Genomic DNA, 13207 nt, shown 5'->3' with positions numbered 1-13207 from the left:
GGGGTTTACGCTGCTGGTCACATGGCCCAGGTCCTTACAGAGGCCCCTGTCTTGGTTTCACCAGATCAGCCTTTGTTTACTTCCTTAATGGGCTGCACTTTAGGCTGAACTGCTACAGAGTCCCAAGAAGCCACAGAATCCAGGGATCTTCCAAAGTCCAGGTGCCGCAAGTCTAAGCTAAGTGTCAGATCTCAGACAAGAGGAAAACCCAGAGGTATACTGGATTTAGGAGTTAGCCTGTCGTTGGCTTCCATGTGTACAAAGACAGACAATGAAGGTCATGGAGTAATAAGGACACTCTTCAGGGTCACCAGATAGATGTTTACCCAAGCAAAGTCAGCTTCTACAGACCATCCCACCCATCCCAGGCCTTCCCCATCTAAAGATGGAGCAGAGATTGGGCTACTTCTGACCTCACTGTTTCCCAATCATTATGCTCTGACACATGGCAAAGTGACCCCAGATTTGTCAATACACTGAATTCTTCTGTTACTTTGGCCATATTTTAACAAGAAAGATGGAGGTAGGAAGCATGGTAGAGGAGAGAGGATACTTGTGTGAGGATAGAGGAGCGAGATGTTTCTACAGATGACAAGATCAGAGCTTCGATGAACTAATAAACAAGATGGTACACAGAAGAAGGGAGAGAGAGGAGCACATTCCTAATCCATTCATTGAAAGTGAGAGAAGCTAGGAAATTCTATAGTCCAGATCATGAGTCCTATGTCCCTGCAGACTGTCCACTGATGCCTCAGCCTGGTAATGTGTCTGCAAGGGGCCCTGGAAGGAACTTCTCCAAAGTACAATAATCATATTTCCTGTGTCTGAAGAAGGTACTTGGGGCCTCCTGCCACCACTTCCTGGTGGCTGACCAATGAATGGAAAATTCAGCAGGCTGTTCTCAGGCGCTCTCTAAAAGTTGAAACCTTGGAAACTATTTTCATTTTTTTTTTCTTTTGCAGAACAAAAACTTCAAAAGGAAACAAAGAACAAATAAAATAAAATCTGAGAGGTGACCAATTCTCAGAAAATGCCTCATAAAGGCACTGTGCAGTTTTACAGGAAGCAGACCAGAGGCAAAGCTAAGCAGATGAAACAAGGATAAAACATGCGAGAGGCATTTCAAATACAAAGTGGCTCTTATGGCTGACATTTCCATCACTAAACTATACCATCAGTGTGGATTTTGATATCTAAAACATGGCTCCCCTCTAAGGAGGATTATGCTTTGGACTGCAAACTTGAGGACTGTGAGTTCTATAACTACTGAGACACTAAATCAGTGCATTTTCTAGATCAAAATAAATGCTAAGATTGTAACTATGAAAGTAAGGGGCAATACGGCTATCAGTTATCTTAGCACACACCTTTCACAGTAATGGGCTTTTGCTGCTATAAACTGTGGGGCAGCATGATCGAGTTCCAAGCTAATTTCAAGATTTGAATTCTAAATGTATTCCAAAGTCTTAAAGCTTTCTCCAGTTGTGCAGAGAAAGTACACTCCCAGAAATGGACACTCCCAAGGTGAACATCCCCAGTGATTCTGAAATGATAACTATTTCTCCACTTACAACTGCGTTTTTCAGGAAAACAAGTGGCCCTGGGGGATAGTCAATGAGAACAGATGCCCCTCAGCGCTTTGTTTGTTTCAGCAATAATTGACCCAAGCCTTTTCTATTTGCTGTTATTGTTGCTTAAACACAGAGCTTCAGTTTAAATTCACTAATGAGATTTTCTCCAGGAGGTCTATGAGACATATTCCACAGATAGCTAAGGAACCAGCTCCAAATGGGGGTATGTGAACAGGGCAGGTTGGTCCTTTCTCTGAGATCTTCAGGAACTCTACTGCCCAGTATGCTCTGCTATCTGGGCTATGGTTTAATTCTTTGGGTTGGCTAAGAAAGAGCTAGTGGGGATGCAAGTAGGTTCACCGTATCTGTTTGGTCCCCATCTGGCTACTCTTCCCTTGGATCTGTGACAGACAGTCAGTCCTAATAGAGAGAGTCTATCACAGTAAGTGGGGAAGGAGTTGCAGGCCAGTAATTTATTTTAACTTCAAGTATTTGCTACAAAAAAGAATTACAAGAAATTCATTATTTTTTTTTTCATAAAGCTTGAAAAAAATTACTTTTACTCTTAAAAATGTCTTAGCTCTGAAATCAGGCTTCAATCCTCAAAGCTCTGCCATGAAACAGCCAAAATTTTCTAAAAAGGAGACAGCTCAGAGCTCCTGAAGAGAGACACCTCATGTTCACAATCTTTGAGAGCAAAATGTATATTCTGCCAATGTAACAGGATCCAGAAGGGGAAAATTCCAATTTGTCCTTTTTCTCATGTGCACAACTGACTTTTTAAAAACAAAGCATGAGCTTGTGCTCCAACTCCAAAGGACCAAATCCACACATGTGGGAAAAACCCAAACAAACAAAAATCTGCTTGGCTCTTTGAAAAGCTGAGAGCTCATCCCCAACTGAGCCTTTAGAAGCTGGTAGACATGTCAGAGAATAATGGCAGCATGGGAGCCAGGAGCCCTGAATCCCAGGCCTCGCTCAGTCAATGGCTCACTGGGCAGCCATGAGCAAATCATGTTCCCTTCCTGACCTTCTGTTTCTTCCTCTGTGAATTCAGATGCCTGGACTGGACGCTCAGAGACCTGACCACTAGATGATTCTATCAAAGAATAACATCAACCAGGAAAATCTGGCTCATTCAGAGACAGATCTCGATTATGTTGGCCTTCCCTAACAGCTCAAGCCAAGGTATTGGAAATGCCTCACTTGTTGCAGACAGGACAACATTAAAATTCTTACCTGACGCTGAGTTCACGCTGTGGCAGCAACACAGAAAGACAAAATGCAATTGGGGTTACACATCATTAATAGCAACATAGGCATTATTTTGCTTTTCAAACACAGAGAAAAACACAACTGAATGTCACTCCACCTTCATTACATCACTCATATATAACTTTTCCCAATTATGAAGGTTTGGGCTTTTTTGGTCCATACTGCAAAAGCATAGCTAAGGGGAGGCAAATTTTAGGGACTGGGAACCATCTGTCTAGCATGAGTGGAAAGGGAGAGTTGGCTACTGGCTGGGTGGAGACCTTTTCTGTCCTGTGTCACCAAGTGAACAGCCTGGGCATCCAGACCTCCCAGTTCTAGTTTCTCCTGCCCTGTTACATGTCTTCTGATGAGACAGCAGGACTCAGGCTAGGAGATGACTCTGATTTCTCCAGAAGCAGCAAAGGTCTAACACAATGTCCTGCAACTGCTTGTGGGCAGCCAGGGAACCTATCTCAGAATCTAGTCAACCCTGAACACAGGGAGGGGTCAATTCTACGAGGCAAAACATAACTCACTGTTTAGTACAAAGCACAAAGCGACTCCCATCATCCATTGCTGAGGGTGCAAACTATGGTGGCTAGCTCAGAAAATGTTTGTGCTACAAATAACCTCAAGGTAATAACCTCAAGGTAGAAAGAATGCATCAAAAGGCATGAAGAAATCCAGTAAAATTACTCTCATGTGGTTACTTGTGGATGGCCTGGTCCCAGTATGCTTGGAAGACTCTGAAGTGACTGTTTGGAATTCCCTAAATTTAATGTTAAATTTTATTAATTTGACACTAAGGATCTAGGATCATTTAGGCAGGTGAAGAGGAAGTGGGGAGGGGGAAAAGTGAGGATAGATCTGGCAGATGTTCACATTAAAACAGGCACCTCAAAGACGTCAGTAACCTTTTCCACAGATTCTAGAACAATGGACACCCACCATGACTAAAATTTAAGTGAAGCCTGGTAATAAACAAAGGGATGGACTACGTGAACATGGAAGACCTTGGAGGCAGTGTGGCACAGTGGAAAGAATGGCCTCCATTCAGTCAGGAGAGACTACCAAGATCTCTCTTCAGGTCCTGCCTCTGACATTTACTAGCCATGTGGCCAGGAACAAAACACTTTCTCTTTCTGGGCTTCAGTCTCCTCATCTAAAAGGTGAAGATGATAATAACTGTAATACTTACCTCATAGGGATGTTGGGAGAATCAAATGAGAAAATGTATGTAAAGGGCTTTGCCAATCTTAAAATGCTATATGTCTGCGTCAGTGATCATGATAATGACTCAATATGATATATGTACAGGATTATTAAAGGTCCAGATAGCTTTGGGGCCCAGAAAGAAATACTCTTTTAGCCCCATTTCTCTGAGCAACCAAAATTACTAATCACAGAGATGAGACATTTGTGTGCCAGTAGGCAGGTATAACCAGAAAACTATGTTACCGTATTATTAGCCAGGATATAGTTTCAGAGGGTTCACAAAATGCTCCATCTAGTACAAAGAATTAATAGACAAAAAAAAGTACCTCCCATTCATTCTTGAGAAGATTTTTTAAAATTGGGGTTTTCTTTGAATAACATTTACTTAACATGATAAAATAATGATATAAAAATAAGCAAATTCTGGGAGATGTTATTTTTCTCAACTTATGAAGAAGTCAAGTCACTCTCCACTATCTTTGGGAGGCACAGATCCTCATGAGCAGAGCATACCTTTGAGCACCTAACACGCCAGAGACAGGGAACCGTGGGTGTAGGGAGAACCATGATGCTCAAGTTTTTTGGAAGGTTCATCTATTGTTTTAGGACCTGGACAGTGAAAATAAACAAACGGCAAATCCAGCAGAACCAAGATCTTCTTGGTACACCTTGATAACATGATGGCACATAAGGTGAAGAAGTTGGAGAGAAGGTAGTGAAGACCTGGCTCTGCCCTTGCATTCCCTCCATTTCCACACAGAATGGAGGAAAGGTACAATTCTCAGGCTATGAGAAGTGAGGAAGACAACTGTGGAGATGGGATGGGGGCAAAGAAGGGGCCAGGATTCCACCCTCATACAGGTCTGAAACAATGGATGAGGCAGCTCACCATGCCCAAGGCTCAAGCCTCTGTTTTTAACCGAGTGCCTTCTCTTGACCCATTTGGCTTACTCAGAACTTACCTCTTCCAGCTGGCTGTGGACATGCTGAACAATCAGATCAATGGCCACGGTATTTCCACTCCCTTTGGGGTCAAGAGGAAAAAAAAAAGAGGTATGCTTAGTTACAAAGTATTTTTAAGCACAGGGACTAGAAATCTTTTCAGAGAAAAACTTTTATTACCTCCCTACCCTCCCTCACCACTCATTTCCCATCTGCTGCTGAAATGACTGCAAGAAACAGTTTCTTTTGAGGTGGGGGGAGGTATCAAGCAGAAATGATTCTTGGGCAATGACTATGCAAATTCAAAAAGTTTTACTAGCTGCTAATTGGAGGTTTCTATTGCTCTAGCTCTGGGATGAAAGGGACTGCCTGGCTAAAATGACTGAGGTAATTTCTACTTAAAAAAAGAACAAGGGCTCCCTGCTCTGTCATTCACTCTCCTCTTCCTTACCTAAATAAAGCACCTGGAAATAACACAACTAACTTCTGACCTTGTGTGAGTCCCAGAAGGACCACAGCAGCCAGCAGAGAGTCAGGCAACTGCACAGTTCCACTGAGAAGAGGTACATGAACCATGGTTTCTAGTTGAAGAAAGCACTAGTGGCTATCCTTCTCAATCTTCTGTCTTCTACTTTAAGGGCAAACAATGTGGCAACTGGAATTTCTCTACAGGGATTTGAATGACACATCCTTCAAAAGGGGACAGGGATGTTTTTCATACATAGAGGCAGCAAGATAATTGAGAATGCAATCACCTACCATTCATCTGATCAATAAAAAAATTAACCACTGAACAATTACTCTTCCATAAGAAGGCACTTGGAACAGATGGCCCAAATAAAAGTCCAAGAAGAGGGAGAGGAGATGAGAGAAGAGTTGCCAGAGGGCTGGGAGATATGAATGAGATAAGTCCTGGAATCTAGAGCTACTATAGCACTTTGTACAGACAGACAAAGGAAAAAGCAGAAGGACAGGGAAGCTTGGCATATATGATAGACTCAATTGCTACTCTCTCAGGAGCACAAGTAGGAGGCAAGTGGTACAGAGTAGGAGAATGATTCCTGATCAGAAAGAAATGAGGAGAGGAAGGGCTGAGATTATAAGCAAGTAGCCCAATGGCGGAACACCAGAAATAGTTTCCATAGCAGCCACAGTCCTTCCCTAATCTTTGGGGCATGCTGGGGATGCACTAACTTCTTTCTTCCAACCCACACCCCACCTTGCATTTGAACTGGCTCACCTCGGGGAACCACAATGTCTGCAAGCCTCATCGTGGGCTGGATGTACTGGTCAAAGGCTGGTTTGACAAACTTGTTGTACTGCTTGATGACCCCCTCAATGTCCCGGCCCCTCTCACTGATATCTCTTCGAAGCCGTCGCACTAGGCGGATGTCCGAGTCTGTGTCCACAAAGATCTTCATATCTAAGAGCTAAAGCAAGAGACTTTCCTGAGGGATAGCTCACTGGGACTGCCCACTCAGAGTGGCCGTATAAACATAGCTATGTATGAACAATGACCGAGAATTCATTCTTTCTGGTCCAACAAGGTTAATCACTAATAGAATGACCTGGTATTGCAGGTCAGAAGGCCCTGGGCATTCCTAAGGCAAGTTCTTCCAACGCTCATCTCGGGTAGCAAAAGTTAGCCTTACAAGTGCTGATGTTAGCAATCCTAGAAGTCACTCTCAGAAGAGGATGGGAGTACCCCAAAGCTTCATTTCCCCCTTACTTTCTATCTATGAGTCATACCCCCTGACTGTAGTGGAACCTCCCATTTACTTCTCTGCATGATATTAGTGCTACAGCCTGAAAGCAGGTCCTTAGAAAAGCTCCTTCACAAACTACCTCATCAAAATCCTTCTGGCTCGCCTGACTGTCAGAGCAGTCATACAGATGGGCGCTGGCCACTTTCCATGAAGACTGATGCCTTGCTTGAGCTTCCTATAGAAAGCTCTCAGGTAACTCTCCTCACCCTCCTCCATAGACACCGAAGGCTCTCAGCTACTTGACCCCAGGGTATGAGAACCCTACACCTGTTTTCCAGACTGATGCCCACCTCACACTCACCTCCAAGAGCTGCTTGTCTGCAAACGCCATGATTCCCTCAAAGATGATCACATTGGCCCCATACAGAGTTTTCTGCAAGATAATCACAAACCTGTCTGAGAATTTCTCCATCAGCTACAGGAAGAAGCCAAAAAGAAAATAAAAAGAAGAACACCACTGCCAGCACCCTAGGTGAAGGCTCTCAATCATCAAATTCACTGAAAAGGCAAATCAAAATGCTGGTTAAGTCCATGCAACAACTATCTAACCCATTTCTTTCTGGGGCCCTGAAACAAGTAGGAGGCAGAACTACTGGGCAGAGGTTTGGGGAACCCAGCTGTGACTGATGTTCTGTTCTAATCCTCCCCCCAAAAAAGTTCACAAGGCAACTAGGTTCATTTGGCTATGGTGAAACAGTTCTCAAGAAGGGCGTTAGGGAAATATACTGCTTTCTGTCTGAAATGAGCAAGAATGCCAAACATGACCAGGGAGTGGGGGTTAGATGGAAGCACCAAGAATCAGAGAGTGCATCCCTTGCTTCACTGGCACATCGACAACAGGAAGTTTATGCCATAAGCTCTCCTGCCAGAGGAAAAAGGTCTTATGTGGCCATGATCAGCTCTCCCTCCAGGAATTCCAAAGGACGTCTGCCTATTTCATTTCAGATCTTAGACAAGGTGCCCTGTTAATCCTTGGCAATTCTATCTGTTCTTAGGAAGGATCCTATCCTTGCTCCTGAGCTCTAGGTCCAGGATCCTACACAGCTGTACCATACAGGGGACTCTACTCCCCCAGAGTTATTAATAATAACACACAGATTCTCGGGAAATCCTGTTATGTCTTTGACAAAAACACCACTGCAGGAATTAGCCTGATCCTTAAACCTGCCTCAGTTCCACCTCCTATCCTCTAAAGTCTTTAACAGAGTCTGAGTCAGAAAGGACTACAGAGGACCATCCTGTATAATTTGTCACTGAACAGGAATCTCCTACAATTCCCCCAGAAGGAACCAACTAGCTTCCACTTGAAAACTTTCAGTGAGGAGGAACCAGGCATTTCCTAAAGTGATCCATTCTATTCCTACCCCCACCTTGGACAGCTACACCTGACAGGAGCTTCTTTCCTGGACCAAGATTAAATCTGCCCTTAAACCTGTGCCTGAGCAGGAGTCTCTCCTACAGCACCTGTGACTTTTGGAGATGATGAGGTCTAAGATAGCAAGGGGAACATCTTCCTATTCCACAAAGACTTATTTTTCTCTCAGAAAAATAGGACTGGCTGTTTCACAAACAAGAATGTACTTCCTTAATCCAGAGCTCTGCTAAAGTCTCAGGCAGAACTGGAAGTAGAAATAACCAACAAAGCTCTCTAGACAGTCCTGTAGCCCAAGACCCTCATGTGGAATCTGACAGTGGTATGGTGTTTTTAAATGGTTTCAGTGCATGAGGTACAGAGAGGTACCCAGAGGTCACTAAGTAACACTGAGAAGTGCTTGGAGAGAAGTGAGACAGTGTCTAAGGGAGATTCAACGACTCCCCACAACATACTTTACTCCCCCCACCCTTTTCTTCTTGCAGCACACAGGACCTCAGACAAGTCAGGAAAGGCTACATTAATGTCAAGAGTGTAAATGGAGTTGGGAAACTCTGACATCTTCTTCAGCAGCCTCTGGGCCCCAATGCCAACTATACCCAGTCTTTTTTCCGGCTGTGTGTGGTAAAGTCATAGATGGGAATCTTCACGCTCTTCCCCTGTTTCAGTTTCTTGAGGGTACAAACGATGAGATCAAAATCAAAGGCATCAGGGTGGTCGAAATTGAAGTCATTGTTGGCTGCCTGTTCCTGCTGCTGCTTGGTAAGCACCTGTCACAGAGAAGCCCAGGGTTAAAACTGAGGAGGGAGGATGAATCTCTGCCCTCGGCACACTTGGGTGACTTCTCTCAGGAGACAAATCAGATATTGTGGAAAAAACCCTTTATTTAGGGCTTCGGCTGAGGAAGAGGGAAAAGTATTTGAAAGGTCTTTTCATAGGACATTATAAGGATAATAATAACAACACTTACTGGGTACCAGGCATTGTGCTTTATAATTATCTTACTTGATCCTCACAACAACCCTAAGAGATAGGTGTTATTATTAGCCACACTTTACAGATGAGGAAACTGAGGCAAAGAGACATTAAGTGACTTGCCCAAAGTCATACTGCTAGGAGCTAAGGCAGGATTCAAACTCAGGTCTTCCTGACACCACGTCTAGCATTCTATCCATTGTATCACCTAGATGCCCTTCTTTCTAATGAAAGATTGAGCAGTAAGCCCAAGTCTCCCAAGAAAGGCATCTTCTATTAGCTGTTTACTTGGTTAGTGCAGGGCAGGGGGAGAGCAGGCATAATCCACCCCTGGGCAAAGAATCTTGCCAGGAAGCAAATGAGGAGACTGGGCCAGTGCCCATCATTCCTGAGAGGGCAAGCAGAGTAAGACTGATATATTAAGCCTGCTGTTTATACTCTCCAAGACTGAGAGGCCCCTCTGCCCCTCCTGAGCAGAGGTAGAGGTCTCTCATCACAGCAGGCTGAGGGCATGTACCTATCTGACAACTACACTTGGCTAATATGGTCACCTTACTGCCCACAGCAATCAGCCACAGTTGTGTGTGAGTCCAGACAAAGATACATGCAAGTGTGCACTATAAGCACATGGCAAAGTGACACTATGAAACAGGCTTCCTAGAGTGGAACAGTGGGAAGTCACAGAAAGGGGGATGGAGCCTCTAAGAAATCAGAGCAGTCCATGGAGAAAACTACAAAGCTAGACATTTAGAGAGTTGTAACTGACTTGGAATGGAGAGAAATCAGTAGAAATACAAATCAAATATACAAATGAAGTGCTCAGAAAACCCAACAAAATGAGAGAACACAGTTTAACATGGTTTCCTTTCTAGACTCTCTTCTATCCCCTGCCTCCACATCTTTTCAGATGATGTTACCTTATCTCCTCAGTTCCCAAACACATAGCAACAGTCATTCTTTTCTCTCTAGTTAACCCAAGGCCTTGACTCTTTTCTCAACATCATGTAACTAGAAGTAAATCACAAACTCGCTATGTGTTTGATTCTTTACCAAGAAAGCAGATTGATCAGTTCGAGCCTATTTAATGGGGTTGTACACGGCTTACCTTGTAGAAGGAATCCATGGACAGCAGGACTACCCAGGGGACATCCAAAGCTTCAATAATCATTCTGGCCACAGTGGTTTTCCCAGAGGCACTACCTCCGCCCAGGCCTGTCAGGGAGAAGGGTAGGTGATAAGGAAGGAATGAGTCTTATTTTTTTTTAAATTAAATTATTTTATTTGTTTTCAGTGTTCGACAATCACTTCCATATACCTTAGATTTTTTTTTTCCCTCCCTTCCCCTCATTTCCCACTCACTCACTGAGATGGTGTACAATTTTTTATAGGTTCTACACATTCATTCCTATTAAATACATATTGCACAGAAGAATTAAAATGAATGGGAGAAACCATAAAACAAAACAAAAGAAAATGTTCTGCTTCTGTCTGAGATTTAATTCCATAGTTCTTCCTCTGGATGTGGAAGGCATTTTGCCTCAAGAGTCCACTGGAAATTTTTTAAGTCCTTCCATTGCAATGAAGTACTAAGTCTACCAGAAAGATTCCTCACACACTCTGGTTGTTGCTGTGTACAAAGTTCTCCTGGTTCTGCTCCTTTCACTCAGCATCAGTTCATATAAGTCTTTCCAGACCTCTCTGAAGTCTTCCTGTTCATTGTTTTCATAACACAATAGTATTCCATTACATTCATATACCACAACTTGTTCAACCATTCCCAAGCCTTATTTCTTTAACTGAATCTTCACCCCTTAGTTCAATGTCCAAAAAATGCCACAGCTCTTAGGAGATGTGGCATAACTTCATTTTATTACCCTTGAACATAAAACGAGTCTAAGACGTCAATTTCTCAGGGTAGCTCAAACAGAAGTGAAATAAGGTTCCCATATCATAAGGACTTTGAAACCAGAGAGCAAAAAGTCAATGTTGTTTGGATGAATAAATAAACAGGAATTAAGACTGGATCCGATTTTCAACAATCACAGGATCTCAACTCTTTTCTTCAGTATACCACAGGACTACCCTATTACCAACAGGGCTGGAGAATAGACTCACTCATGGGAGGTTCTTGGCATTTGGGGGTTAACCAAAGAGAAGATGGTCTTCTGTTAAAGACTAGATAGTGATCCTTATATGAAACAGAACTCTCAAACAAATCAGAATGCAGGTCCAACACACATTTAAAGTTCCAGGCCATGACCACGTGGCCAGAGCAAAGGCCACTTTTTAAGTCTGCCAGAAGCATTTGAGACTTACCAATGACAAAAGCTTCCTTTGACTGTGTCCCATGTTCATTATACCAGGGAGGCCGCCCGGCTGTGTAGATTGTCCTTTTGCTGGTCCGCAACAGGGGTGGCTCTGATTTACACTGGCTAGTGGTCCGTTTCCGTGGTGATCGGCCTGTGCCCACAGGAGGAAGAAGTCTGTCTAGAGACTCAGCACTACTGTTATCAAGAAAAAAAAGACAGGAGAATTCAGATGAAGAATCACTGCAAAGGACTGGGAGGAAGTCTCCTTTCCACACTTTGATACTTGGCAAAAGTTTCTGAGAAACAGAGGTCAATTGTATTCAATCGGATTTCATTTGGCATTTCTCTAACCCTTAAAGATACCAATAACCTTTATTAACCATTCTTCCTGCCTACAACCTTATTTAATAGTCTAGTTTGGGTAAATTCACTTTCTAGGTAAAGAATCTGAGTCATAGGGAGTTATAGATTTGCTCACAATTATACGGAATGAGAAATTAAGGCCCCTGTTTAGAGATGTGAGAATAGATAGCACTATATCCAGGAACTAAAGAGATTAGGCAATATCTTAGAATCATAGATCTAATAACGATAAGAAGCACCTTTGAGGTCATTCGATTTAACTCCCTCATTTTACAGATGAGGAAACTGAGGCCCAGAGAGATTTCCCAGGTCCACTCTAAGTCTAAACCTCTTTCTATTATACAATACTGATTGCTAGAAAGATATACAGTGACTAGTGGTGGAGACAGGCTCCTGGATGGGAAGGGAAATCACAATGGATAAGACTTCCTCACATTCACTTCCTCTGCTATAGACTAGGTTAGAACAGAGGAGAAAAGTTTTAGTCCCTCTTTTCAATACCAGGTTAGCAGTGTGACCTTGGGTTAGTCACTTAAACTCTCTGGACCTCAGTTTCCCCATCTACAAAATGAGGTTAATAGTCTGCCAACTTGAGAGCAGGAGAATGAATATCTCTCCTGAAGTCACTTCCAGCTATAGGAAAAGTTATCTAGCACCGACTTCGCCAAACTTGGTCTTAACAGCTGGCTTGCCTTCTGTTAGCCACTGGGCAACATGTAATGTGATGACCACTACAAAAAATGCAATTAAGAAAATTATGGTAACAGTCACAGAATAAACATCTTTGTCCCAGCTAAGTCACCACCACTATTTTCACGACCCAGAGACATTTCTTCCCAAGGCTGTGTTAGGGTCTGTTTAGAGCAGACTACAATGAAACTGCTTGTGAAGCAGCCTGAGTACAAGCCACCAAAAGGAAAAGGATGTAGCAGAAGTGCCTTGGCTGCCTGGAGATGGACAAGTCTGAGTCTAGCTCTGACCTCCTGACTTTGTCAGAGAGGCACAGCTACAAGCCAGAAGATTAAAACGATCAGCAATTCAGCCTGGGCTTGAGTAACACCAGTTCTGCACGTCCACCTGTCCTTCCCTCCCTCCCTCCGGACAGCACAGGCCCAGAGAGAATGAAGCACTTCCACTGGGCGTGGCACTCTGGACCAAGTACCCTTCTCCCTTCCCTCCATCCCACTGGCTTCCCTTCCCCACAGCACTACCCACCTACAAAGGACTCTATAAAGAGGGTTAGATTGGCTCTACATTAAGTTCCCTTCAGGTTCCCCTTTTCTCCCTCCCCTCATCATCTTAGTTGCCTGCAACTGGAATTAGAGCTTTGACTTTTTCAGGCCTTCACCCTCCCTAGGAGGCTATCTGCTTAGCTCTTCCTTCTATACTTCATTCAGTGACAGACAGAATAGTTTTATTTTGAACTTCTAGGGACTCATC

General features: G+C 43.5%; 1 protein-coding gene across 9 annotated transcripts in view; it reads right to left on the bottom strand.

Annotated features, from left to right (window-relative positions):
* Positions 1 to 13207, bottom strand: part of LOC140519813 (uridine-cytidine kinase-like 1) — a 76581-nt gene that overhangs the window by 9668 nt on the left and 53706 nt on the right. For 6 of the 9 annotated variants that reach the window (XM_072633240.1, XM_072633241.1, XM_072633243.1 and 3 more), the window contains 6 exons: positions 11412 to 11599; positions 10201 to 10307; positions 8720 to 8890; positions 7050 to 7121; positions 6223 to 6412; positions 5003 to 5064 (listed from right to left, as the gene is read on the bottom strand). In XM_072633240.1, the coding sequence (XP_072489341.1) occupies positions 5003 to 5064; positions 6223 to 6412; positions 7050 to 7121; positions 8720 to 8890; positions 10201 to 10307; positions 11412 to 11599 (790 nt within the window). Of the gene's footprint in view, positions 1 to 2810; positions 2828 to 5002; positions 5065 to 6222; positions 6413 to 7049; positions 7122 to 8719; positions 8891 to 10200; positions 10308 to 11411; positions 11600 to 13207 lie in introns of all 9 variants that reach the window. The other 3 variants (XM_072633242.1, XM_072633248.1, XM_072633246.1) reach the window with 2 other exon arrangements.

This window comes from Notamacropus eugenii, chromosome 1 (assembly GCF_028372415.1).
Source record: "Notamacropus eugenii isolate mMacEug1 chromosome 1, mMacEug1.pri_v2, whole genome shotgun sequence".
NCBI lineage: Eukaryota > Metazoa > Chordata > Mammalia > Diprotodontia > Macropodidae > Notamacropus > Notamacropus eugenii.
This window is presented reverse-complemented; position numbering and strand designations above follow the sequence as displayed.